At 42.7% G+C, this 24,920-nt stretch overlaps 1 protein-coding gene across 1 annotated transcript in view; it reads right to left on the bottom strand.

Moving 5' to 3' along the window:
* LOC124795817 (peroxidase-like) overlaps positions 1 to 6,400 on the bottom strand; it is a 285,537-nt gene extending 279,137 nt beyond the window's left edge. The window contains exon 1 of the mRNA XM_047259901.1: positions 6,350 to 6,400. Coding sequence (XP_047115857.1) covers positions 6,350 to 6,363 — 14 coding nt within the window. The 5' untranslated portion in view covers positions 6,364 to 6,400. The remainder of the gene's footprint in view (positions 1 to 6,349) is intronic.
* Positions 6,401 to 24,920: the final 18,520 nt, after the last annotated feature.

The raw sequence follows: 24,920 nt of genomic DNA, 5'->3' as shown, positions 1-24,920 counted from the left end.
CATCTCATATTTCACACTCGTAGGAGTTGAGTTTCCAAAAATGAAGATAGACAGTTTTTTTTTAATTCCCGTGGAGAAGCTAAACACCAATTGTCACTGATTTGGCTTTATAAATATTTTTATAATGTAACGTTTTCATAAAACATTTCCAAAAACACTGCAATACATATTTTTTATTTGTAACCGGCAGTTCAAACACCAATTTTCATAGATATACTTTTAAAAATACTTTAGTATTTCATTAATTATGATTTATTTTCAAAGGAAGCTTTTACCCACTATTTCACCCCAACAGAAGTTAAATTTACAAAAATCCCGTAACATGTATTTCTTTACTTCTGATCGAGAAAGCAAATATCAGTTTCCGCAGATCAGGCTTCAAAATTGCCTTAACAGCGACATATTTGCAAAAAAAACGTTTCATCCCCTATTTCACCACCTTAGGGATGGAATTTAGAAAAATATCTTCTTAAATGACACACACAGTATAAGATCAACACCCTTTCCAAATTTCAAGTTTCTGTCCTTGTGGTCTGGCCTGGGCGATGATGAGCCAGTCAGTCAGGACGTTGCCTTTTAAATATACAGATTGACCTCGTCGTCAGTTCCACACTTCTCTTTCAGGTTAATTTTTTGATGAACTACATGCAGTGTGATACCACACATGCAACAGCAATTCACTATAATACGAATCAACCAGGGTTTTCATATCGTCATACGTTTGGAAATATTTACTATGTCATATTTCCTATTGCTTCCAAAATATGAAAGAATCCGTTATCTACTCCAACAATACTTCTATGTTGATATTGATAACTTTTCATTGCTATGATACAGGAAACTGGCTTGTAATTAACATTTTAGCTGTGTATCTCAATAACTAAAATTCACGTGCATTAAAAATAGCGATTATAGAAGTTTATCGTCAACTGTTTACACGACGTAGAAGTGCAATTGAATTAAACTGTTTCCAATTTGCGGGCACTGAAGTATCTCGCAACGTTATTAGTAAACGGTGCACATTCTGTACATTTTGACTATCAATTACATATAAAGAAATTGGAATGCAATAATTGAACGACGATAGAACTTAAGAATGTAAGGGCATATAGTTTCCACAGAATGGAATAGCGGCTATAGAATGCACTAGAGATGGTTTAAATCTAAGAGAAGAACAAATGTTCAAGAATGTTACGATCTTAAGTGGCTGGGTTCATGATACCCGTAAGTAACGAATTGTTCCGAATATTTTTCCTTGGTGTTTCGTTGGGTTGTGACCTTTTTCTCTTAAACATGTAAATTTTTATAGAAACATTTCCAGTGCGATCTGGCGTATATAAGTGCTCAGAACGCACTGAATTTGAGGTTCGATCTGAGTCGCAAGAAAAGGTGAAATTCAGAAGCTGCAATATTTCCGAAGTTTGTAAAGTCACTGTAAGTAGTCAGACAAACCGTAGCTTCTTATGATAAAATTATTCGCACTTCATAGACATTTTCTCCCCGAAAACTAGTGCATGGCCCCTTCTCGCTTGATTCAGTTAATTTTCCTTTCTTCCTCATTTGTGTGATGCAAATTTAATTTTTTTGTTAATCAGTTCATATACGTAATGTAGCCAGAATGAAATATGTATATGGCTGATGTTATCTATCATGAAACTTATGTATTCATGTATCTCCGACGAACGTCAATAACGTTATGAAGCTCACACTATCATAAGACATAAGTTGCCATCGTCAGCATTTGTTTCTAAACAAATACCCTCCGTTCTCAGTTTTGAGGTTGGGACGCCGAGCGTTCAAAATTACCTAAGGATAAATGTTTTTCCGGTCTATAATTTCAAGTAAAGTGAAGAATTTGGACATTAAAATAGCTTCTCCTCCACTAATTTAACAAAAGAACCTTTTGCCAAACTGCAAGCCGAAAAAAAATAATCGTTCTGTACATAGTTTGGAACAGGAAAGTTACGCCAAGCTCGAAGATCTGATTAGGATTCTCGCACGGGAGTCTGATAAAATATTTGAGAATGTAGTGTACAATATCAGTTAAAAGCAAACTTGGAGATTAACTAATAAAGGAAGGACGCCACACCTTAACGACAGAATTTCCAGGTGAGGAAAGAATAAAACCATTCTTCTGAAATATATGCAGTCGTGATGATACCCTCCAGTCGAATGTTGCAATGAGGAGCGGAATGGAAGGTGGCGGAGAATTCGCAGACACTTCCTGGCCGGCAGGCCAGTGAGAGCTTTGATGTGCCCGCCGAGTTGTAGCGTGAAGCGTGAGTCAACTGTCACAGCCGGTTTTCTCGATCTCGTTTGGGCACCATTTTACGGTGCTGTGTTTCCCAATTCACTGCAATAGGAGAACGCCGTTTGTCGCTTTACAGCGTCTCTGGGTATCTCAGCCGATTATGTAATTTAGAAAGACTGCTACAGGTTAAAGGAGAATATTTAATGTGAATCAGAATATAACGGACTAAGAGAATTATCCTCCAGTAGCTGTGGCAGGAAGAATTGCCAGTGTTATGTAGTAAAAATATGTGAAACCTACCGCGTAAGAATGTGCTTCGCTCTCACATAAAACGGATGGCGAAACCTTAATTCTTAAAATGTTATAACAGAAAAAAACTGTTCCCTCAGGCTCGAATTTTATGCAAGTGTTTCTTATTTTTCTTGATGTTAATTCCCCACTTTTTCAGAGACAAATTTCTCTTCTGGCTGGCCTCAAATTTCCATCTCAAAATACATTTGGTTCTATAATTTCTATTACTTTTTTTAATCGTCCGCAGATCGCCAGAGGAGAGTGCTGGTTAGCATTTAATAATTATGTGAGGAGTAAACTGTTGGACAAAGAAAATATTCCGATAAATAATTATTTCAATAAAGCTGAGTCTCGTAATGGATTGAACAGCTGAAAAAGACTACGGCACACAAATATATAGATAGAATTTCTAGATAATCTGAGGCATTTTCGGTGTGCTTTCTGCACTGACGCGCCAAAGAAGGCATGCGTATTCAAATACAGAGATATATGAACAGACAGAGTACGGCACGGCGGTCGGTAACGTCTATATACAACTGTTGTTAGTAGGGTTCTCGCTTCCCACGCCCGGGTTCCCGGGTTCGATTCCCGGCGGGGTCAGGGATTTTCTCTGCCTCGTGATGGCTGGGTGTTGTGTGCTGTCCTTAGGTTAGTTAGGTTTAAGTAGTTCTAAGTTCTAGGGGACTGATGACCATAGATGTTAAGTCCCATAGTGCTCAGAGCCATTTTTTGAACTGTTGTTAGATCGGTTACTGCTGCTACAATAGCAGGTTATCAAGATTTCAATGAGTTGGAACATGGTGTTACAGTCGGAGCACGAGCGATGGGACACAGCATCTCCGAGGTAGCGATGAAGGGCGATTTTTCCGTACCACCACTTTACGAGTGTACCGGGAATATCAGGAATCTGGTAAAACATCTATTCTCCATTGATGCTGCCGGAACGGGACCAATGGCGACTGAAGAGAATGGTTCAACGTGGCAGAAGTGTAGCCCTTCCGCAAACCGCTGCAGATTTCAGTACTGAGGTGGCCACCAACAAATGTCAGCGTGCGAACCATATCATCGATATGGGCTTTCGGAGCCGGAGGCCCGGTCATGTACCCTTGATGACTGCACGACACAAAGCTTTACGCCGCGTTTGAGCGCGTGACCACCGACATTGGACTGTTGATGACTGGAAACATGTTGCCTGGTCGGACGAGTCTTGTTTCAAATTGTATCGAGCGGATGGACATGTACAGGTCTGGAGACACCGTCATGAATCCATGGACCTTGCATGTCCGCAGGGGACTGTTCAAGCTGGTGGATGCTATGTTATGTTGTGGGGCGTGCGCAGTTCGAGTGATATAGGGCCCCTGATACGTCTAGAAACGACTGTGATAGGTGCCACGTACGTAAGCATCCTCTCTGATCACCTGCATTCGTTTATGTCCATTGCGCATTCAGACGGACTTGGGCATTTCCAGCAGGACAATGCGACACCCCACACATGCAGAATTGCTGCAGAGGGGCTGCAAGAAGACTCTTCTGAGTTTAAAACTTCCGCTGGCCATCAAACTCTGCAGTCATGAATATTATTGAGCATATGTGGGAGGCCTTGCAACGTGCTGTTCAGAAGACATCTCCGTCCCCGTTATGGACATCCTTGCAGTATTTATGGTTCCAGTTCCTACCAGCACTACTTCAGACATTAGTCGAGTCCATGCCACGTCGTGTTGCGGCACTTCTGCGCGGTCGCGGGGTCCCTATACGATATGGGGCAGGTGTACCAATTTCTTTGGCTCTTCAGTATAGTTTCTAGGTGCATTCACTCGGCTAGAAATGAATAAATAAGGTCGCCTATTGTAGGTTTCAGTAAAGCAGCATTTAGGAAGCTTTTACCACGAAACTGACTCAGAGTATAAAATTGAAACAGAGAGTCATGACTGCACAAAAACTGTGGGGTTGCAGCATCGTACTTACAATGAGAAGAAACTAAGTCCAGATAGTAGTCTGCGACCCATAATTAATCTTTCACTCTTCGCCATAGCTTGCGATGTTTTGAAATTTACAGGCGGGTTAGGACTGAGAGGCAGATCCAGCGGAAGCAAAGATGCGAGGGCAGATCATGAGTGTTGTCTGTACAGCTCCGCCAGTAAAAAGATTGCCCGCGAAAGGTTCAGTTCCCAGTTCGAGTCCCGGACCGGCACACAGTTTTAGTGTGCCATATAGTTTCAAAGATGTTTGCGAGTTTCGGCTTTTGTATTCTCAAATCAGTGCAAGTAATTGTCAAGAAAAGCCTTCATCAATCCCCCAGCATGGTGAATCTCCCGTCTACGATAGGGGTGGGCTTGTAATTCATCACTGGAGACAGCCCTGTCGAAGAGACGCTGAACTCCAACAAAAGGTAAACGTTTATGAATACTGGGGATACAGTTTATTTCAGTGTTCAATTTATTCGATGCTAGGAAATTATTCACTTCTTTTGCATAGTAATTATCATTTCTCTTGGGTCTTTGTTTTAAAAAATGGTTCAAATGGCTCTGAGCACTATGGGACTTAACTTATGAGGTCATCAGTCCCCTAGAACTTATAACTACTTAAACCCAACTAACCTAAAGACTTCACGCACAGTCATGCTCGAGGCAGGATTCGAACCTGCGACCGTAGCGGTCGCGCGGTTACAGACTGTAGTGCCTTTTTTGTTTTACGGAGCACTTCGAATCATTTACGAAACATAGTATCTATTTCCATGTCGGAACTAAACAAATCGAAAAATGAAGACGTAAAATAGAAGCGAAAACAAGTAACGCATGCTGTGCAAGGAGACTGATAACAAAGAGACTTTTTTATTGGAGCTGCAAGTGCCACTGACTTTCACCTCCTGTCTATCGTATGTATAAGAATAATTTTATTAATGATATCGCACAATTCCCAATTCACGGTATTGTTGAAAAGCGAGGAAATGCGTTTTGGTTACCAGCTCCTGGGATCAGGCATGCTTTTCCAATTCTCTATACATACCAAAATTAACGAGTATTGTTTACAATAATTGCTTTTCGTGACTGGATCGATGTGCATTTCCACCTGCCAGACGCAGTAATCACGTGCAAGAGTATGACGACGCTAGTTAGTAGATACAGCCTGACAAATTATATTTGGAAGCTTCGAAGTGGAGTACAACCAAATCACATCTAATCACGGATAAATTCAAATGTGAGATTATAGGTTTTAAAATGATGCAAATGGAACAAAAGATGGCTTATCGGTGGTCGAAAATGCCCATAGATTTGTTTTTTTAAATCAAATTTAGTTTACAATTCAGTAGGTGGTAACTGCTTCTTTTACACTGGTCATTAAATGTAACGTATTAAGGTCAATTTTACATTGCCCATCACGAGCTGTATCACAAGTCATTGTACTGTTTATTCCGCAGTAAAAGTTTATGTTCTGAGACGCGGTGTATGACTTCTCAACACAAGTGACTGAATCAGTACAATTAATACTAAAGCAGAGGTTTAGTTCTCACTTGATCCTTTTGTTAGAATGGAATCGTTACGTTTCTGTAGTATCCGAGAGAACAGGCCTGCCATGGAGTCACGAATAGTTCTGATGACAAATATCACATTTTTAGCTCTCCTGAAGATGGTCTGGGGCACTCTACACCACTGCACTGAAACTGGAGGTAGAACAATAGACCATTGTTGCGGTACTGCACTATGTGGCGTCCATCGGGAGAGAAGCCAGTGAACAGTACTGCGATTCCAGCAGTGTCGGCCGAGCGGTAAAGGGGTATCGGCTGCGCGACCGCAAGCGCGGGCGTACCTCGTGCGTAGCATGGTGGCTGTCGTCCGGCGGTGTCTGCACGGTGTCTGGATCCGCTGTCGACCTGGCGGGCACACACTGCACGCAGAGACTGTGGCGCACCGCGGCCGCCGCGCCGCCACCAGGGCTCGGGACTGCGAGGGGGGGCGCAGCTTTCATTTCCAGCTAACCCAGTTTCCCTGCAGGCGGGCCCAGCCACCCGCCACTCATCGAGTCCACCCGCGGATACCTCTCCACATTCCTCGCCAATTTCGTCTGCGGTGGCGTCGGACGCTGGCAGTGCTCCAGTGGGCTCGAAGAGCTTGGCGTCCCCCCACAACCTGGTCGAAACAAGCACACCGTGCAAAAATGTTAGTCAGCTTCAGAAGACACCACAACAACGCAGCGCATCTCCGCGTCTGGTCTCAGTAACAGCCTCAGTCCGGCGGGACAGAGAGTCCACAAGTTTCTCTCTCTCCAAACGAAGCAATTCTTTGATGACTGTATCATGAAGAAAATCCACCCACAGTTACAAATAGCACAAATACACAAATATTTTCTGTCGTGACCACAATATATTATTTCTCATTTTAATCACGCGTTCCGGCTAACTTCTGTCATCGGATCAAGTACTTTAGAACCTCAATGCAACGTTCACTGAACAGCCAAAAAGCTGGTATACCCGAATAATATCCCGCAGGGCATGGCGAGCACGCAGAACTGCAGCAACACGACGTGGCATCGACTCGACTAATGTATGAAGTAGTGCTGGAGGGAATTGACACCACGAATCCTGCAGGGCTCTCGCTAAATCCGTGAGAGTACGAGGGAGTGGAGATCTCTTCTGAACAGCACGTTGCAAGACAGCCTAGTTATGCAGAATGAGATTTTCACTCTGCAGCGGAGTGTGCGCTGATATGAAACTTCCTGGCAGAATAAAACTGTGTGCCGGACCGAGACTCGAACTCGGGACCTATGCCTTTCGCGGGCAAGTGCTCCACCAACTGAGCTACCCAAGCACGACTCTCGCCCCGTTCTCACAGCGTTGCTTCTGCCAGTACCTCGTCTCCTACCTTCCAAACTTTACAGAAGCTCTCCTGCGAACTTTGCAGGTCCCGAGTTCGAGTCTCGGTCCGGCACACAGTTTTAATCTGCCAGGAAGTTTCATCCCAGTTATGCTCAATAATGTTCATGTTGCGGAGTGTGGTGGTCAGCGGAAGTGTTTAAACTCAGAAGAGTGTTCCTGGAGCTACCCTGTAGCAATTCTGGATACGTGGGGTGTCGCATTGTCCTGCTGGAATTGGTCAAGTCCGACGGAATGCACAATGGACATAAATGGATGAAGGTGATCAGACGTGATGCTTACGTACATGTCACTTGTAAGCGTCGTATCTAGACGCATAGGGGTTACATATCACTCCAACTGCACACGCTCCACATCATTACAGAGCCTCCACCAGCTTGAACAGTCCCCTGCTGTCATGCATTGTCCATAGATTCCGTACCCGTAAACGTCCTTCCGCTCGATACAATTTGAAACGAGACTCGTCCGACCAGCCAACGTGTTTCCAGTCTTCAACAGTACAATGTCGGTGTTGATGGGCCCAGGTGAGGCGTAAAACTTTGTGTCGTGCAGTCATCAAGGGTACACCATGTGGTCCTTCGGCTCCGAAAGCCTATATCGATGATGCTTTGTCGAATTGTTCGCACGCTGACACTTGTTTGTGGCCCAGCATTGAAATCCGCAGCAGTTTGCTGAAGGGTTGCACTTCTGTCACGTTGAACGGTTCTCTTCAGTCGTCGTCGATCCCGTTCTTGTAGGATCTTTTTCCGGCCGCAGCGATGTTGGAGATCTGATGTTTTACAGGTTTCCTGGTATTCACGGTACACTCGTGAAATGGTCGTGCGGGAAAATCGCCACTTCATCGCTACCTCGGAGATGCTGTGTCCCATCGCTCGTGCGGCGACTATAACACCACGTTAAAGCTCATTTAAATCTTGATAACCTGCCATTTTAGCAGCAATAACCGATCTATCAACTGCGCCAGACACTTGTCGTATATAGGCGTTGCCAACTGCAGCGCCCTCTTCTGCCCGTTTACATATCTCTGTATTTGAATACGCGTGCCCATACCAGTTCCTTTGGCGCATCAGTGTATATCGTTAAATAATACATACTCGTATGAGCTGTAGATATGTATGCCCATGATTATGGCCGCTGACCTATATAAAGACGATGTGTCGGCTATTTTGGAGTTACACATAGTTCCAGACATTTTCAGTGGGAAAGATCAGATAGATGAGAAGAAATTTAAAATGAAATGGTCGTCGGGAGAACTGACTAAGCATGTACACAAGTCAAAATCATCTTCGCAAAATTAAAAACGTATCTTCATATTGAGTCTTCAGTCAAGCACAGCGTCAGACCTGACTCGCTGGTGCCTTTCCCAGTCTTAAAGCCGAACTGGAGCAAGGAGAACATAAAATCAGTGATCACTCATCTGACGCTGTTCACGCTTCATATGCACCCCATCAGGCCTGACTACAACGCTAAACACGCACGACACTAACTCTCTCTGGAGCCATTCTACCTGTCACAGAGAGCTTCTACTCCAGTATTTACAAACCCGCAAAAGGAGTGTATGTCTATGGAGTTACGCTGACATGTCGTTTGGCTGCTTCACTTTTTTTTTGTATATGTCATTTTGTTTATAACAGGTACAAACCGTCGATTTTCGTTGACATTGGGCGTCGCATGAATGACGTGTTGAGCAGCTTGTATTTGGGCTGACTCTAGCTAAACATTGCAAAATCAGAATTGCTACTATGTGCCGAAACATCACAAAAACTGTACTAGAAGTGTCGCATTTTCTCTGATGTTTCGGCAAGTTTTATTTGCAATTTCGTTATATGTGCATGTAAATGACCTGGTTTTCTTGCATTATGTCGCTTTACGATAGAAAACTGTTATGTCAACTGACTGTGGCCGCGGAAGCCTACGCAGTTTTAATAGACTTGCAGATAATCAGAACCTGGTGTAGAGATTTGCAACTGGTTCCACAAGTAAACAAAGTTAATCTAAAGCATGTATAAAGACATAAAGATCTAATATTTTTGGACTGCAAGATCGACGATCAATAACTGGAATCAGTCATAAATTTAAAGTAGGGAGAGTTACTGTTCGGAGCGATTTAACGTGGATCGACCACATAAATCAAACCGTACGGAAGGCAAATGCAAGCCTCAAATTTGTGGAACACTGCTAAGAAAGTGTAACACACGCACAAAACAGGTCCTGGCTAAACAATTATTCGACCAATTCTTGAGTTTTATTCTTCAGTCTGGGAAACGTGATAGATTTTATCCACGGTAGAGATAGAAAACAAGAAAGACGTGTTGTGAAAGCCGACAGCTCCTAAAGGGAAAGGACCGTTCTTTATTGAATTTGATGTAATATAAAATCCACATAAGAAAATTTTAGCGTTAAGTCAACATTTGTCATTAACTACGGCTGCAAAAATGGCTCTGAGCACTATGGGACTTAAAACTGAGGTCATCAGTCCCCTAGAACTTAGAACTACTTAACCCTAACTAGCCTAAGGACATCACACACATCCATGCCCGAGGCAGGATTCGAACCTGCGACCGTAGCAGCCGTGCGGTTCCGGACTGAAGCACCTAGAGTCTCTCGGCCACCGCAGCCGGCCCACGGCTGCAGACTGCGTCACAGTTGAATTTCCTGCAGAAAGGACTATTAACATACGAGTATACAGAGATTAAGGTGATGGATTCTGAGCCTGAGGATGATAGTTCACGATCGAAACTTGTAGCGAATAAAGTGGCAACTGTAGTTGTTCTCAACAAGAATTTAAACATTCAGCAGCTGTGGAGCACCGGTTACCCAAAATATTCAATGAATAGCCGCATGATTTGTCATATGTTTCTTTAGGAGGCGTCACTGTGTCACAGAGATGTTGAAAAAATTGCAGTGGGAGACGTCACAAAGAAGACGCTGCTCTTCGCGGAGAGCCTTGTTGACAAAATTATGAGAACCCAAGTTCCAAAACGTGTCACAAAATATACCTTCCTTGTAATGTTCATGAAGCTAAAATTAAAGAAATTCGGGCCCATAGACATTATCTTTTTTCCCGCGTGCTATCCTTGAAATGAATATGTGTCTCTTGCTGTGTGCAGATGGATATGAATGCAGATGCAAGTACAGATGTAGATCTGTTCCGCACAATCGACCATACAGTATGTGGAAGAAATTACATACAACAGGAATACAATTCTGCTCAGTCCTCTAACATTCATTGCCGGCCATTGTGGCCGAGCGATTCTAGGCGCTTCAGTCTGGAACCGGGCGACCGCTACGGTAGCCGTTTCGAATGCTGCCTCGGGCATGGATGTGTGTGATGTCCTTAGGTTAGTTAGGTTTAAGTAGTTCTAAGTTCTAGGGGACTGATGACCTCGGATGTTAAGTCCCATAGTGCTTAGAGCCATTGGAACCATTCTAACATTCACTGACAGTGCTCTGAAAGAAAATGCCGCTGTATCTGCCTATAACCCTGCACTGGTCTAACTTTATCCTTCTAATATTCGCGCTATAAACAAAGTGTTACAAAGCTACAAACTGCTAGTGTTTCACAGGATGTGCTGAATAAACTGCAGTCATGGCCCCAATCCTGGAAAAGTCGCTTGGTGACGCTACAGAGCCCAGAAGTTCAGGGAGTGAGCGCTTGACTGTAGTCCATACCCTCCACAGTAAAGATGAGTTTGAACGCACTGTGGTGTGTTTACTCGTTCGACGTCATCTAACCACTTGAATGCTGCCAAATCCATTGCGAGGAGTTCTACTTACAGACCGTTTGGGTACAAACTTGCGTCTGCTGCCGAAGTGCAGGTGACTTAAACCTCCGTAAAATAGCTGGATGATATTTCCGGACACGGCGTTTGCGGACATGGGTTCCTGTCCTCAATTTATTCCTCAAAACATCCTCTAAAGCCTTTAAAGTTTTACCAGTACGTTTTTGTTGCACCTTATATGTAGTAGAAAACGTAACAGATCATCTACAAGAACAGCAAATGACCCCCTGTAAGATCTAGACAGCAGACAGACATTCTCGCACCATTTTCTGCGCTCAACGAGTACGTGACCATAACACAGTGTTCGTGCTCCAGTGTCCCACTTCCTGTCCCTGCACCGCCTCAGAGTGCCTTGCTTACTAGACGGTGTTCAGTCTGCAACACCAGAGTGGTAGTGACCGCGAATCCTCGGCGTCTGGAATGGATCGACCAGTCCACTCGTCTGCCGGGACCAGTTCCTGGGAGAAAGCACAGAGAGCCGGTCCGCCTACCTGCTGTAGTCGGACGCGGCAGAGGAAAGAAAGGGCTGCGACCGCCTATCTGCTTTCCCGCGTTGTGCCTGAGGTCAGGGCCGCCGGTGAGTGGCGAATCCAGCGGTCGCCCGACAAGCTTCGTCAACGGAGCTCCTGATGACGGAGCAGTGATGGAGGCGCGACGCGCAAAGGCCACTGAGAAGAGCTCAGTCGGCTGTTGTCACCGTGAAGCAAACAGACTTGTGCTAAAAAGCTACATTGTAACCAACCAGTTCAGGAGTAATTTTATGTAGTATGAATTTTTTCTACGTCCACGTCTACATCGATAATCCGTAATTCACCATACAACACGTGGCGGACGGTTCCCCATGCTACAACCAATTATTTCCTTTCTTGTTCCGCTCGCAAATACAACGAGAGAAAAATGTCTATCTACATCCATCTGTAGTAGCCCTAATTTCTCGTGTCTTGTATTTGTTGTCCGCAAGCACAGTGTATGTTGGAGGCAACAGAATCACTCTGCAGTTAGCTTCAAAACGCCGGTTCTCTAAATTTTCTCAATAGTGTTCATCGAAAAGAATGTCGCCTTCCCTTCAGATATTCCGATTTGAGTTCCCGAAGCATCTCCGTAACATTTGCGTGTTGTTCTAACCTGCCGGTAACAGATCTAGCAGCCTGCCCCTGAATTACTTCAGTGTCTTCCTCTATGACCTGGTTCGGATCCCAAACACTAGAGCAGTTCTCAAGAACAGGTCGCACCAGCGCCCTACATGCAGTCTCCTTCACATGTGAACCACACTTTCTCAGAATTCTCCCAACAAACCGAAGTCGTTCATTCGACTTTCTCGCTACATAAGCTCGTTCCATTTCATATCGCTTGCAACATTTAAACGACGTTAGGACCCTTCTAATGGTGTATCCGAACATCGCCGATTCGTTTTCCCCACTCATCCGCATTAAACTTACGTTTTTCTATATTTAGAGCTAACTACTGTTCATCATACCAGCTAGAACTTTTGTTTAAGTCGTCTTGTATTCTCGAGCAGTCAGTCAATGGCGACAGCTTATACAGGATGAAACGAAATTCGCCCATTCGGGCTTCGCAGCGCGACTCCTCACATGCCAGCGATAAAAAAATGTGTCACAAAATTTAGTCCGGCGAGTAAATCTGCCAGAAAAAGGACGTTCAAAAGTGGCAATCTGGCAACACTGTAACCACATTTATGGTAACTACCTCAGTCAGCACGCAGCATTTCTGTTGTACAGTTGCTGCACTGGATAGAGTTTTGGCATAGCATGCAGGAGGTCAAGGGTTCGATCCTGAGTTAGGGCGCATTTTCTTTATTTGCTAATTTCATCTTCACATTGCATAATGTAACATATAGCGTTTCTTACGTCACATGTATCCTACATTTACAACGTTTTGTAACGCTGAACGTAACAAATACATGCTTAGACAAATAAGAAATAAACAGTTGAAACAAATCAACTGTCATAGGGCAGAATAATTACAAAAACAATATCAATTGGCCGGCCGAAGTGGCCGTGCGGTTAAAGGCGCTGCAGTCTGGAACCGCAATACCGCTACGGTCGCAGGTTCGAATCCTGCCTCGGGCATGGATGTTTGTGATGTCCTTAGGTTAGTTAGGTTTAACTAGTTCTAAGTTCTAGGGGACTAATGACCTCAGCAGTTGAGTCCCATAGTGCTCAGAGCCAGTTGAACCAATATCAGTTTCGAGATGCTAAAGATGATATCACAGTACAATAACACAACATCTACTTTTCATTTACACTATATGTAATATGAGCGCTCAGATGTCGCACATTAGCAACCAGTGACAATAATAATGTCCATATTAATGACCGCCTGACCTTCACAACAGAATACGTTGTCCTCAGAGCAAAAAATGCTCAAAGCGACCTCCCTGCACGTCCAAACGTTGAGCACTCCTCGGGATCATACAGCTGTGGACCCCTCAGCAAAGGTGCGTCCACAGTAACAAAAGCAGCATGAACACGCACTACCAATACTTCCACATTCATCGGCGGAGTAGAGAACGCGTGTTCCTTCAGTGTCCCCACAGGAAGAAATCCAGAGGATTTAGGTCAGGTGAACGCAGTGGCCACACGAGTAGATCTCCACGTCTGAGCGATTTCCCTGGAAATGTCCAAATACTATCGCACATTAATTCCTGAGTGTGGAGGTGCACTATCATGTTGGAACCATATTCTCTGCCGAACATGAAGTGGAACATCTTCCATCGCATCAGGCAGATAGTTTGAGAGGAATGCATGTTACCTTCATGCAGTCAACCGGTCAGGCAACATGTAGGGCCCTATCGCCCACTATTCCTGCCCAGACGTTGATACCAAAGTGAACTCGACATCCACGGTTGCGGGTGACATGCGGGTTAACCTGACACCAATGGTGGGAATTTGGCATATTGAAGATACCCTCACGAGTGACTGCTGCTTCATCCAACAGTATTACAGTGTTCACGAAGTCTTCGTTGGATTTCTGTTGTTGTTGGAACCATTCACAGAATTGCATCCTCTGATGGCGAGGTGCAGGATACAGGTATTGCATGAAAGCATATTGATATGGGTGCAGCCCATGCTCGTGCAGCACGTTAACTACCATGCGTTGCGAGACACACAGCTGCTACGCTACATATACTTCGTTGAGGTTCTTGGTGTATAACAACATGTAGGGAGCTTTCTCAGTAGCTGGAGTATGGCGAGTCCGTGGACGACCCCTGTCACGCGATGGTGGTAGGAGAGAACCTGACTCCCGAAGGCGCATCTCTGGACGACGAAAAACATTTTTATCTGGATGACGTCGACGAGGATATCTAGCAGCATATTCATGAGCGGCAACACCAGCCCGATTATCAGATGCACCAAGGACCAGAAGCGTATCCACATATTCATCGTTTGTGTATGCCATACGTCTGCCACACTGGTTCACTGGTTTAGAGGTTTACAATGAGAAAATTCGATACGTGTGCGCATCTACATTGGAGTCTGTCACAGGCGTGCTACTCCGGTCGCAACTAGCGCATACAGTATAAATGGGCCGTCAGTCCCGCGCACTGTTCCACCTAACGAACATTGCCCCTCTGACAGATGTTGTTCTGCATGATTCGTCCCGACACTACTAATTGTGAAATGTTCGATTCCGAATTAAAATGTTTCCCTAACGGTAATAGACGTGATGTTTCCATAATCCAATCGATAGAATAATAATAATAATAATAATAATAATAATAATGCACTGAGATATGTACTGAACAGCATGTGGTAACCAGACTCAGTACTAAAAGGCATAATTAGTAGGATAACACATAAAAATAGCAGCCGAGTTTGGACAGTATTCGCAAAGCACGTTGCTAGTCCTACTGATAATGTAAGGCCCTAACGGAATGTAATGGACCTGAACGAGGCAAGAATAATAGTTGGTACTAATCTATGGGACCACTGGAGGGGGGTACAAAGAAAACAGGTTTCGCATCTAGTGGATGAAGTGGTGCAAATAATTTCACGCCCCCTGCGTGGAAAGGGCTTGTTTCAAAGCTGAACAAACTTCCATTTCTACGATTGTAGTATGTAAGTGCAAATGTTTTCTAGAGGACCCGCTGCAATCGCTGTTGACCATTAAGATGCCAGATACCGTACCATCTGGACTACTTTACCAAATAAAAAAAAACAACATATTACCCATCCCAGGATCGAACCCTCAACGCCCTGCATGCTAACCCAAAACTTTATCCACTGCACCAAATGTACAGCACAACTAATATCTACTGACAGAGGTAGTTACCATGCATGTGGTTACAGTGTTGCCAGATTGCCACTCTTTAACGTCCTTTTTCTGGCAGATTTACTCGCCAGACGAAATTTTGTCACAGACTTTTTTTATCGCTGGCATGTAAAGAGTTGCGCTGCGAAGCCCGAGGGCGCGAATTTCACTTCACCCTGTATACGACACAGCATCATCAGCAAACAGTTGCCCACCCTGTCCGCCAAATCATTTATGTATATAGAGACTAACAGTGGTCCTATCATACTTCCCTAGGTCACTACTGACGACATCCTTGTCTCTGATCAACATTCGCCGTCGAGTGCCACGTACTCGGTTCTGTATCTTAAGAAATCTTCGAACTTCTCACATTCCACATGCATGCACCTTCTTTAACAGCCTGCAATGGGGCACCGTGTCAAATGCTTTCCGGAAATCTAGAAATACGGAATCTGCCTGTTATCCTTCATTAATAGTTCGAAGTATATCATGCGAGAAAATATTACGCCCAAGAACTCGTGGCACTTTCTGCATTATTTACAGATCTGAAGAACGGCCTTAAATCCTGAAACCGACATTGTTCAGATGGGTTGTGTTTAGATTACGAGTTACATATATTTAACTCACTGGTTACTGTGCCCTCTTTTAGACGATATGTGTAGTATTATCATAGACAGATGTTAAATATGAAAAGCTCAGATTAAGTACGAAGCGATGAGGCCCTTTAAAGGAAACCAACGGATGAAATGGAAAGAGGAATAGCTAACTTCTCCTGAAAAGAACAACAGTGGATGAACATGTTGGAGCAACAAATATTAAAATATGCCAACAGATAGTGAGGGATGTTGGGTGTTTATGGTATGAAAATATAACCACGAGGTAAGATGGAGACTGCATGAAAGCAGTCGAAGGAAAATTGCATCCACAAAGGAAAAGTGCAAACTGTGAACTGATATATTGACAGCAGGTCAGATAAGCAGGAACATTAATTTTCACTTCTTTCTTATTGCTATCTTATGAAATTTGTGTAGTTAATTAAACATTTCAAACTTGTGCTAGGTTTTAAATTGTAAGACATTTCCAGGGACAGATGTGGACTCTGACCACAATCTATTTGTTATGAACTGTAGAGCAAAACTGAAGAAACTGCAAAGAGGGGGGAATTTAAGAAGATGGGACCTGGATAAACTGAAAGAACCAGTGGCTGTAGAGAGTTTCAGAGAGAGCGTTAGGGAACGTTTGACAGGAACAAGGGAAAGAAATGCGGTAGAAGAAGAATGGGTAGCTTTGAGAGATGAAACAGTGAAGGCAGCAGAGGATCACGTAGGTAAAAAGCCGAAGGCAACTAGAAATCCTTGGGTAACGGAAGAGATATTGAATTTAACTGATTAAAGGAGAAAGTATAAAAATGCAGTAAATGAAGCAGGCAAAAACGAATACAAACGTCTCAAAAATGAGATCGACAGGAAGTGCAGAATTGCTAAGCAGGGATGGCTAGAGGAGAAATGTAAGGATGTAGAGGCATATATCACTAGAGGTAAGAGCCGGCCGGGGTGACCAGGCGGTTCTAGGCGCTACAGTATGGAACCGCGCGACCGCTACGGTCGCAGGTTCGATTCCTGCCTCGGACATGGATGTGTGTGATGTCCTTAGGTTAGTTAGGTTTAAGTAGTTCTAAGTTCTAGGGGACTGATGACCTCAGAAGTAAAGTTCCATAGTGCTCAGAGCCATTTGAACCATTTTGAACTAGGGGTAAGATAGATACTGCCTACAGGAAAATTAAAGAGACCTTTGCAGAAAAGAGAACCACTTGTATGAATATCAAGAGCTCAGATGGAAAACCAGTTCAATGCAAAGTAGAGAAGGCGAAAAGGTGGAAGGACCCATAGAGGGTCTATACAGGGGCGATGTACTTGAGGTCAATATTATGGAAATGGAAGAGGACGTAAGTGAAGATGAAATGGGAGATCTGATACTGCGTGAAAAATATGACAGAGCACTGAAAGATCTAAGTCGCATCAAGGCCCCGGGAGTAGACAACATTCCATTAGAACTACTCTACCATCTGGTGAGCAAGATATATGAGACAGGCGAAATACCCTCACACTTCAAGAAGAATATAATAATTCCAATCCCAAAGAAAGCAGGTGTTGACAGGTGTGAAAATTACCTAACTATCAGTTTAATAAGTCACGGATGCAAAACACTTTCGCGAATTCTTTATAGACGAATGGAAAAACTGGTAGAAGTCGACCTTGGGGAAGTTCAGTTCGGATTCCGTAGAAATGTTGGAACACGTGAGGCAATACTGACCCTACGACTTACCTTAGAAGATAGGTTAAGGAAAGGCAAACCTACGTTTCTAGCATTTGTAGACTTAGAGAAAGCTTTTGACAAGGTTGACTGTAATACTCTCTCTCAAATTCTGGAGGTGGCAGGTGTCAAATACAGGGAGCTAAAGTCTATTTAAAAACCAGATGGCAGTTATAAGAATCGAGGAGCATGAAAGGGAAGCAGCGGTTGGGAACGGAGTGAGACAGGGTTGTAGCCTCTCCCCGATGTTATTCAATCTGTATAATGAGCAAGCAGTAAAGGAATCAAAAGAAAAATTCGGAGTAGGAATTAAAATCCATGGAGAAGAAATAAAAATATTGAGGTTTGCCGATGACATGGTAATTCTGTCAGAGCAAAGCACCTGGAAGAGCAGTTTAACGGAATGGACAGTGTGTTGAAAGACGGATATAAGATGAACATCAACAAAAGCAAAACGAGGATAACGGAATGTAGTCGAATTAAATCAAATGATACTGCGGGAATTAGATTAGGAGATGAGACACTTAAAGCAGTAAATGAGTTTTGATATTTGGGGAGCAAAATAAATGATGATTGTCGAAGTAGAGAGGATATAAAATGTAGACAAGCAATGGCAAGAAAAGTGTTTCTGAAGAAGAGAAATTTGTTAACATCGTGTATAGATTTAAGTGTCAGGAAGTCTTTTCTAAAATATTTGTACGGAGTGTAGCAATGTATGGATGTGAAACATGGATGATAAATAGTTTGGACAAGAAGAGAACAGAAGCTTTCGAAATGTGGTGCTGCAGAAGATTAGATCGATCGATCACATAACTAATGAGGAGATACTGAATAGAATTGGGGAGAAGAGAAATTTGTGGCACAACTTAACTAGAAGGGATCGCTTGGTAGGACATATTATGAGGCATCAAGTGATCACCAATTTAGTATTGGAGGGCAGCGTGTAGGGTAAAAGTCATAGAGGGAGACCAAGAGATAAATACGCTAAACAGATTGCAGCTGCTGTCTGGCAAGGCAAAACGGCAGCAGCCGCTTTGGTGATACGTTTACGGGGCTGCCAATATGCAAGCGCGAGACCATTCCATGCGAGAGTACAAAGTGGCTTTGCTGATATAGGACACATGTAGCGACATGCCTGCACTCAGCATCTGTGCCACAGCGCGTTACAAGTCGAAACTTGGAGAGATGCTCTCTCCTCTGACATGTGCAGTTTCTCTACATGGCTTGTAGTTTTCGCTAACTGCCTTCTGAAATCACAGAGAGCCTGTATTTGCAGGTAGAGGTCCACTGGGGCTGGATGTTCCTGAGACGCCGACTCCATGTAAAGTGAGGCCTTGCTTTCAGTGTGTTTTCAGGTCTTGTCTTGCTATGGTGCTGTGTCTTGAGGTTGATAGGAGCTTGTTGGTTTGGTGGCGTTGTTAAACAGTTTGTTGGTGGAAGTGGTTGCTGACATTTTTTCATAGTTTTTAAAGGCTGATCTAACATTATGATTCGGAAACCTTAAAACAAATAAAATAAAAAAATGAAAAATAAAAAACGAGGAATTGTTGACGGCCAAAAGTTAGTAGAGATTTGTGCGTTTACAGAAAGATCGATGCGCGAGGCATACGTCAGCTTCCACCGTAATGCCTTAGCGAAAGACCTTGCCGAGAACCCAAGAAAATTCCGAAGCTATGTGAAATGACTAAGCAGGTCGAAGGCTTCCATACAGTCACTCAACGGCCAGTCCAGTGAGGCAATAGAAGACAGCACAAGGAAAGTTGAGTTCTAAATTTTGTGTTCGAGAAACCATTCACTTAGGCAGGTCGTACAGAGGTACCGCCAAATTACGGACCAATATTCTTAAAATGAGGCTACTGCAAAACTCTTGAACATATTTCAAGTTCGTATATAATAAATTTCCTTCAGACAGAAAAGCTTCCGTCCACAAATCAGCACAGACTTATGAGGCATCGCTCGTGCGAAACTCATTTCGCCCTTTTCTCACATTATATCTTGCGACTGCGGATAAAGGATAAGAGACAGATTCCGAAAAGCGTTTGACACGGTGCCCTACTACAGATTGTTCACGAAGATCCGAGAATGGAAATGGTTTCCAGATATGTCGGTGGCTCGAAGACTTCTTGAGGCCTCCGGAAGGTGTAAAATGTGAAAATATGGAATTTTTTTTGCATATTAAAATTTTACCGGGTTTTCTGATTAATTTACTTCAAGAATCACCAATCTACCTTAATTCTAAGCAGCTAAAAATAAATAAAAAGGGCCAGCGCTGCTCTTTGTGGGCGTTTCCCAACCCGATTGACAGGTTGTTTTTGTTTGTTTGTCGGAGAAAGACTTTTACGTCTTTTGAACTTCCCTCTATTTTCTTCAGCGATAGGGATAGGGATTTTACGGTCTGTGGATTCTGTGCAGAGGTTGGCAGCTCTGGCAGAAAATAAGACAGTTGTACACTGTACACTGAAGTTTGTTGTGGTGTGGTTTTTGAGCGCAGTTTTGAGTGTGTTGTTCTGAAGTGTGTTGAGTAGCCGGCCGAAGTGGCCGTGAGGTTCTAGTCGCTGCAGTCTGGAACCGCGAGACCACTACGGTCGCAGGTTCGAATCCTGCCTCGGACATGGAAGTGTGTGATACCCTTAGGTTAGTCAGGTTTAACTAGTTCTAAGTTCTAGGGGACTAATGACCTCAGAAGTTGAGTCCCATAGTGCTCAGAGCCATTTTTTGTGTTGAGTAGGTAGACAGAGCCGGTGCATTGGTGTTCGAATATCGTTTTTTAGTGAAAATGGTGCGAGTGACTAATAGAAGATTTAAAAAGCGCAAAGGCAAAGGGAAGAAGCATGTTTGGAAGGACCTTTCTGCAAATGTAGAGGTTAGGTCTGAAGCAGACAATGAGGCTTCCTCTTCCCTGAGCAGTGCATGCAAGAGGAAACTCAATACTACTGAAGACAGCTACAATAAAATGTCTCAGGAAACAGATCAAATCAATGTAAATTAAATAATTGACATAAGTGTGCTGTGAGATATTTTTTAAAATTATTTCAAGTGTAAGAATTGTAATCAGGACAGTCTTGGGCTTCAAGTCAGGCGACATGTTGACCTTGTATGTGAAATAGTGCCATCATGTGAAATGTGTAATTACAAAGTATCATTTTTTAGTTGTCACTCTATGCAAAGTGAGTCAGAAAAGTTAACTGAACTTAATTTGAGACTAATTTATGCCCTTCGCTTTATTGGAAAAGGTACAGCCGCAAGACAAATGATAAGTGGTCTTATGAACTTGCCAAAACCTCCCACAAAATTTAGTATTTACAATAAAACATTAGTGTCTTCAGTGGAAGACATTGCACAAGAAACTATGCAGGAAGCAGCTGACTAAGCTGTTAGTGTCAATGACAATGTCAGAAAAAAATACCTTACTGTAAGCTTAGAGTGTTCCTAGCAAAAGAGAGGGCATCAATCACTCAATGGGGTGGTAAGAGCCAGTAGTGGAGACATTGCAAAGATTATTGGCGTTGTAATTTTTTCAAAATATTGCAGATGCCCTGACAGAATTAAAAATAAACGTTCGGAAAGTTGTCAAGCTAACTGTAGTGGAAGCAATGGTGGCATGGAAGTTGAAGAGGTAAAGCAAATCATGGTACAATACTAGATATGTCAGTTTCCTACGTGATGGTGACTCCAAAAATTTGAAAACAATTGAAGAATTGAAACCCTATGGTAATGACATCCGAGCAAAAAGTTGGAATTTGTTGATCAAATTCAGAAGAGAAGAGGGTCAAGTCTGTGACAGCTCAAAACAAAATTAGGAGGAAAGCAACTTGCTGATGGAAAGCCTATTGAGGTAGGAACAGCTGACAGATGATGTTATAGATTGCAGAGGTATTATGCGCTTTGTATAAAGCAGAATTCCAAATGTGTAAGCGATAGGTAATTTGGATATTACTTTTACATATGATGTCAACATACGCAAAACCTTAGCACAGTTTATGTCCACCTGGTCCATCGTCGTGTAAGTACAATCAATTGAAAAATACACGACAAATCGATGACCACAAGGGCAGTTTATCTGCAGAAACTATGGAAGCAATTAAGCCAAAATTTAGAGAATTATCAAATTGAACGTTATTGGAGAAATGTCTACAAGCAAAACCACAAAATTCCAATAAAGTGTGAAAAATGTAATTTGGAGTCGCAGTCCCAAAACAGTTTTTGTTGAAATTAGTACTCCACATTTTGAAGTCTGTGATGCAATAGCAGTTCACAATAAAGGAACCGTGATTAAGTGTGAGGTTCTGAAGGGACTAGAACGAAAATCAGGATGCTTCACATCTCAATCCATGGCTGCGATAGTCCCTGAAAGAATAAGAACAGCTAAAAGGGTATAAAATGCTTATCAGAACAAACTTCAACAGAAAAAAAGTGTAAAAAGAGAACTGTTGGATGAGACTGAAGACCCTGACAATCCATCCTATGCAGCTCGGATCTTCTAAACAGGTAACCGCTTTTAAAGCTTTATTTCTCAAATTCTCATTTTTTAAATTATAAGAACAATTTTCTTTAAAACCATAACACATACATGGCTCTAACTGTTGTAATATGTATGTTTACTATTTTAAAATGTTTCTGCCGAACTCAAGGACACATATTTTTTGTTAGAAAATTAGTACTCAGACACAAAAATATTAATTTTTCATATTGCAGTCCGTTGCTCCCAATATTGAACAAAGCCCGTTTAACAACCCTTAAAAATTTCTTGATATAGTCTAAAGTAGTTTCCAAGAAAAATGTACCTAAAACTTGTAGCTTTAGCGAGGAAAACAACAGCCTTCCAGATCGCCTTATGTGATGGAACCCAGTACATTTTCCTCGATAGCGAGTGTTCACCACATACAATGGTATCGTCAGGAATGCCTCAGTGAAATGTGATAGGCCACTCTTGATCTCTATACACATAAATTATTTGACGGATAGGGTGAGCAGCAATGTGCAACTGTTTGCTGATGACGCTGTAGTATTCGGGGAAGCATCGTCGTTGAAGGACTGTAGAAGGATACAGGACGACTTAGACAGAAGTCCTATTTGGTGTGATAACTTTTTTTGAGTCACCAGTCTTCTGACTTGTTTGATGCGGCCCGCCACGAATTCCTCTCCTGTGCCAACCTTTTCATCTCAGCGTGGCAACTGCACCCTACGTCCTCAGTTATCTGCTGAGTGTACTCCAATCTCTGTCTTCCTCTGCAGTTTTTACTCTCTACAGTTTCCTCTAGCACCATGGAAGTTATCCCCTGATGCCTTAACAGACGTTCTACCATCCTGTCCCTACTTCTTGGCAGTGTTTTCCGTATGTCCTTTCCCCACCGATTCTGCGGAGAACCTCCTCATTCTTTTCCTTATCTGTTCACCTAATTTTCAATATTCTTTTATAGCACCACATCTCACAAGCTTCCATTCTCTCTTGTTCTGGTTTTCCTGTAGTCCATGTCTCACTACAATAAAATACTGTGCTCCAGACTTACATTCTCAGAATTTTATTCCTCAAGTAGGCTTCTGTTCACCAAGAAAACCCTCTTTCCCAGCTCTTGTCTGCTTTTTATGTCACCCTTGCTCCATCCTTCATGGATTTATTTTGCTGCCTTTTCAGCAAAATTCCTTAACTTCATTTACTTAGCTGTCACCAATCCTGATATTAAGTTTGTCTCTGTTCTCATTTCTGATACTTCTCATTACTTTTGTCTTTCTCCGATTTACACTCATTTCATATTCTGTACTCATTAGGTTGTTCATTTCGTTCAACACATCTCGCAATTCTTCACTTTCGCCGAGGATAGCAATGCCGTCAGCGAATCTTATCATTGATATCCTTTCACCCTGAATTTTAATCTCACTCGTGAACCTTTGGTTTATTTCCTTCATTGCTCCATCGATGTATAGTGTGACCTGGCAAAGATTGCATCAACATCGAGTCATACCGGTGTTGGGTTTGTGTCGGTTCTGGAGCGCCACGACCGACCTAATTTGAGCTCTTCTGTCAGGAGAGTTAATTTGGAGTTGGAACAGCTATTTGGATCTGGTGCAGGGTCACACATTGGTGTGGTTCCTGTTGATTCACTCTGTAGGTGGGACTATACTAGACATGGCCTACACCTCAACAAGAAAGGGAAGGGTAAACTGTGTGGGCTGATAGCAGGAAATTTAAAGGGGGGAGGAACTACATCTCATGGTGAAAACTCTTTTTTAGTGTAAGATCAGTGTCCAGTGGGAAACTCAGCCAGGCAAGTACTAAAGATGTTAAAAAAGTTCAAGATACTCACAAAAGTAAAGTGAAAAATAATGTTAGTATATTTCATTAAAATATTGGGGGATTGAAGAATAAAATTGATGAGCTTCTGCTTTGTTTAGAAGATATAGAAACTGAGAATGTAATAGATGTGCTATGCCTGTCTGAGCATCACATTGTCACTGATATGCCAAAGGTTAGCATCAATGGGTACAAATTAGCTGCACATGTAAGTAGAGATAATATGATGAAAGGAGGAGTCGCCATATATGTCAAAAGCTTCCACAGTGTAAAAAATTTAGAAACTAAAAAATTTTGTGTAGAGCAACATATGGAAGCATGTGCCACTGAACTAAAACTAAATGATGGCATTTTCATAATTGTAACAGTGTATAGGTCCCCCTCAAGGAATTTCCAGCTATTTCTAGAAAACTTGGATGCTGTGTTGTGCTGTCTGTCAGACAGGGGCAAGCAAATTATCATTTGTGGGGATTTCAATGTTGATTCCCTGAAAGAGTGTAATAGGAAGAATGACCTTGTAGTATTACTCGTTCTTTGAATTGGAGCTCCGTCATTGATTTTCCTACTCGGATAACAAAGAACAGAAGGACATTGATAGATAACTTTTTATAGACTAAGATAAGTTTAAGGACATAAATGCTTATCCTGTTGAGAATGGTCTTTCAGATCATGGTGCACAGCTAGTTACAGTACATGACATAGCTCCATGCAGTATATTAAATCAGAATTTTAAAGCAGTGCGTTCAATTAACAATATAAATGTTGCAAACTTTAGGGAAAGCCTACAGCAGCTAGACCGGGGTTGAAGTGTATAAGGAACCCAATGCAAACTTGAAATATAACTTATTT

This window comes from Schistocerca piceifrons, chromosome 1, assembly GCF_021461385.2.
Source record: "Schistocerca piceifrons isolate TAMUIC-IGC-003096 chromosome 1, iqSchPice1.1, whole genome shotgun sequence".
Taxonomy (NCBI): domain Eukaryota; kingdom Metazoa; phylum Arthropoda; class Insecta; order Orthoptera; family Acrididae; genus Schistocerca; species Schistocerca piceifrons.
Note: the sequence above shows the minus strand (reverse complement) of the source record. Positions and strands in the feature narration are given on the sequence as shown.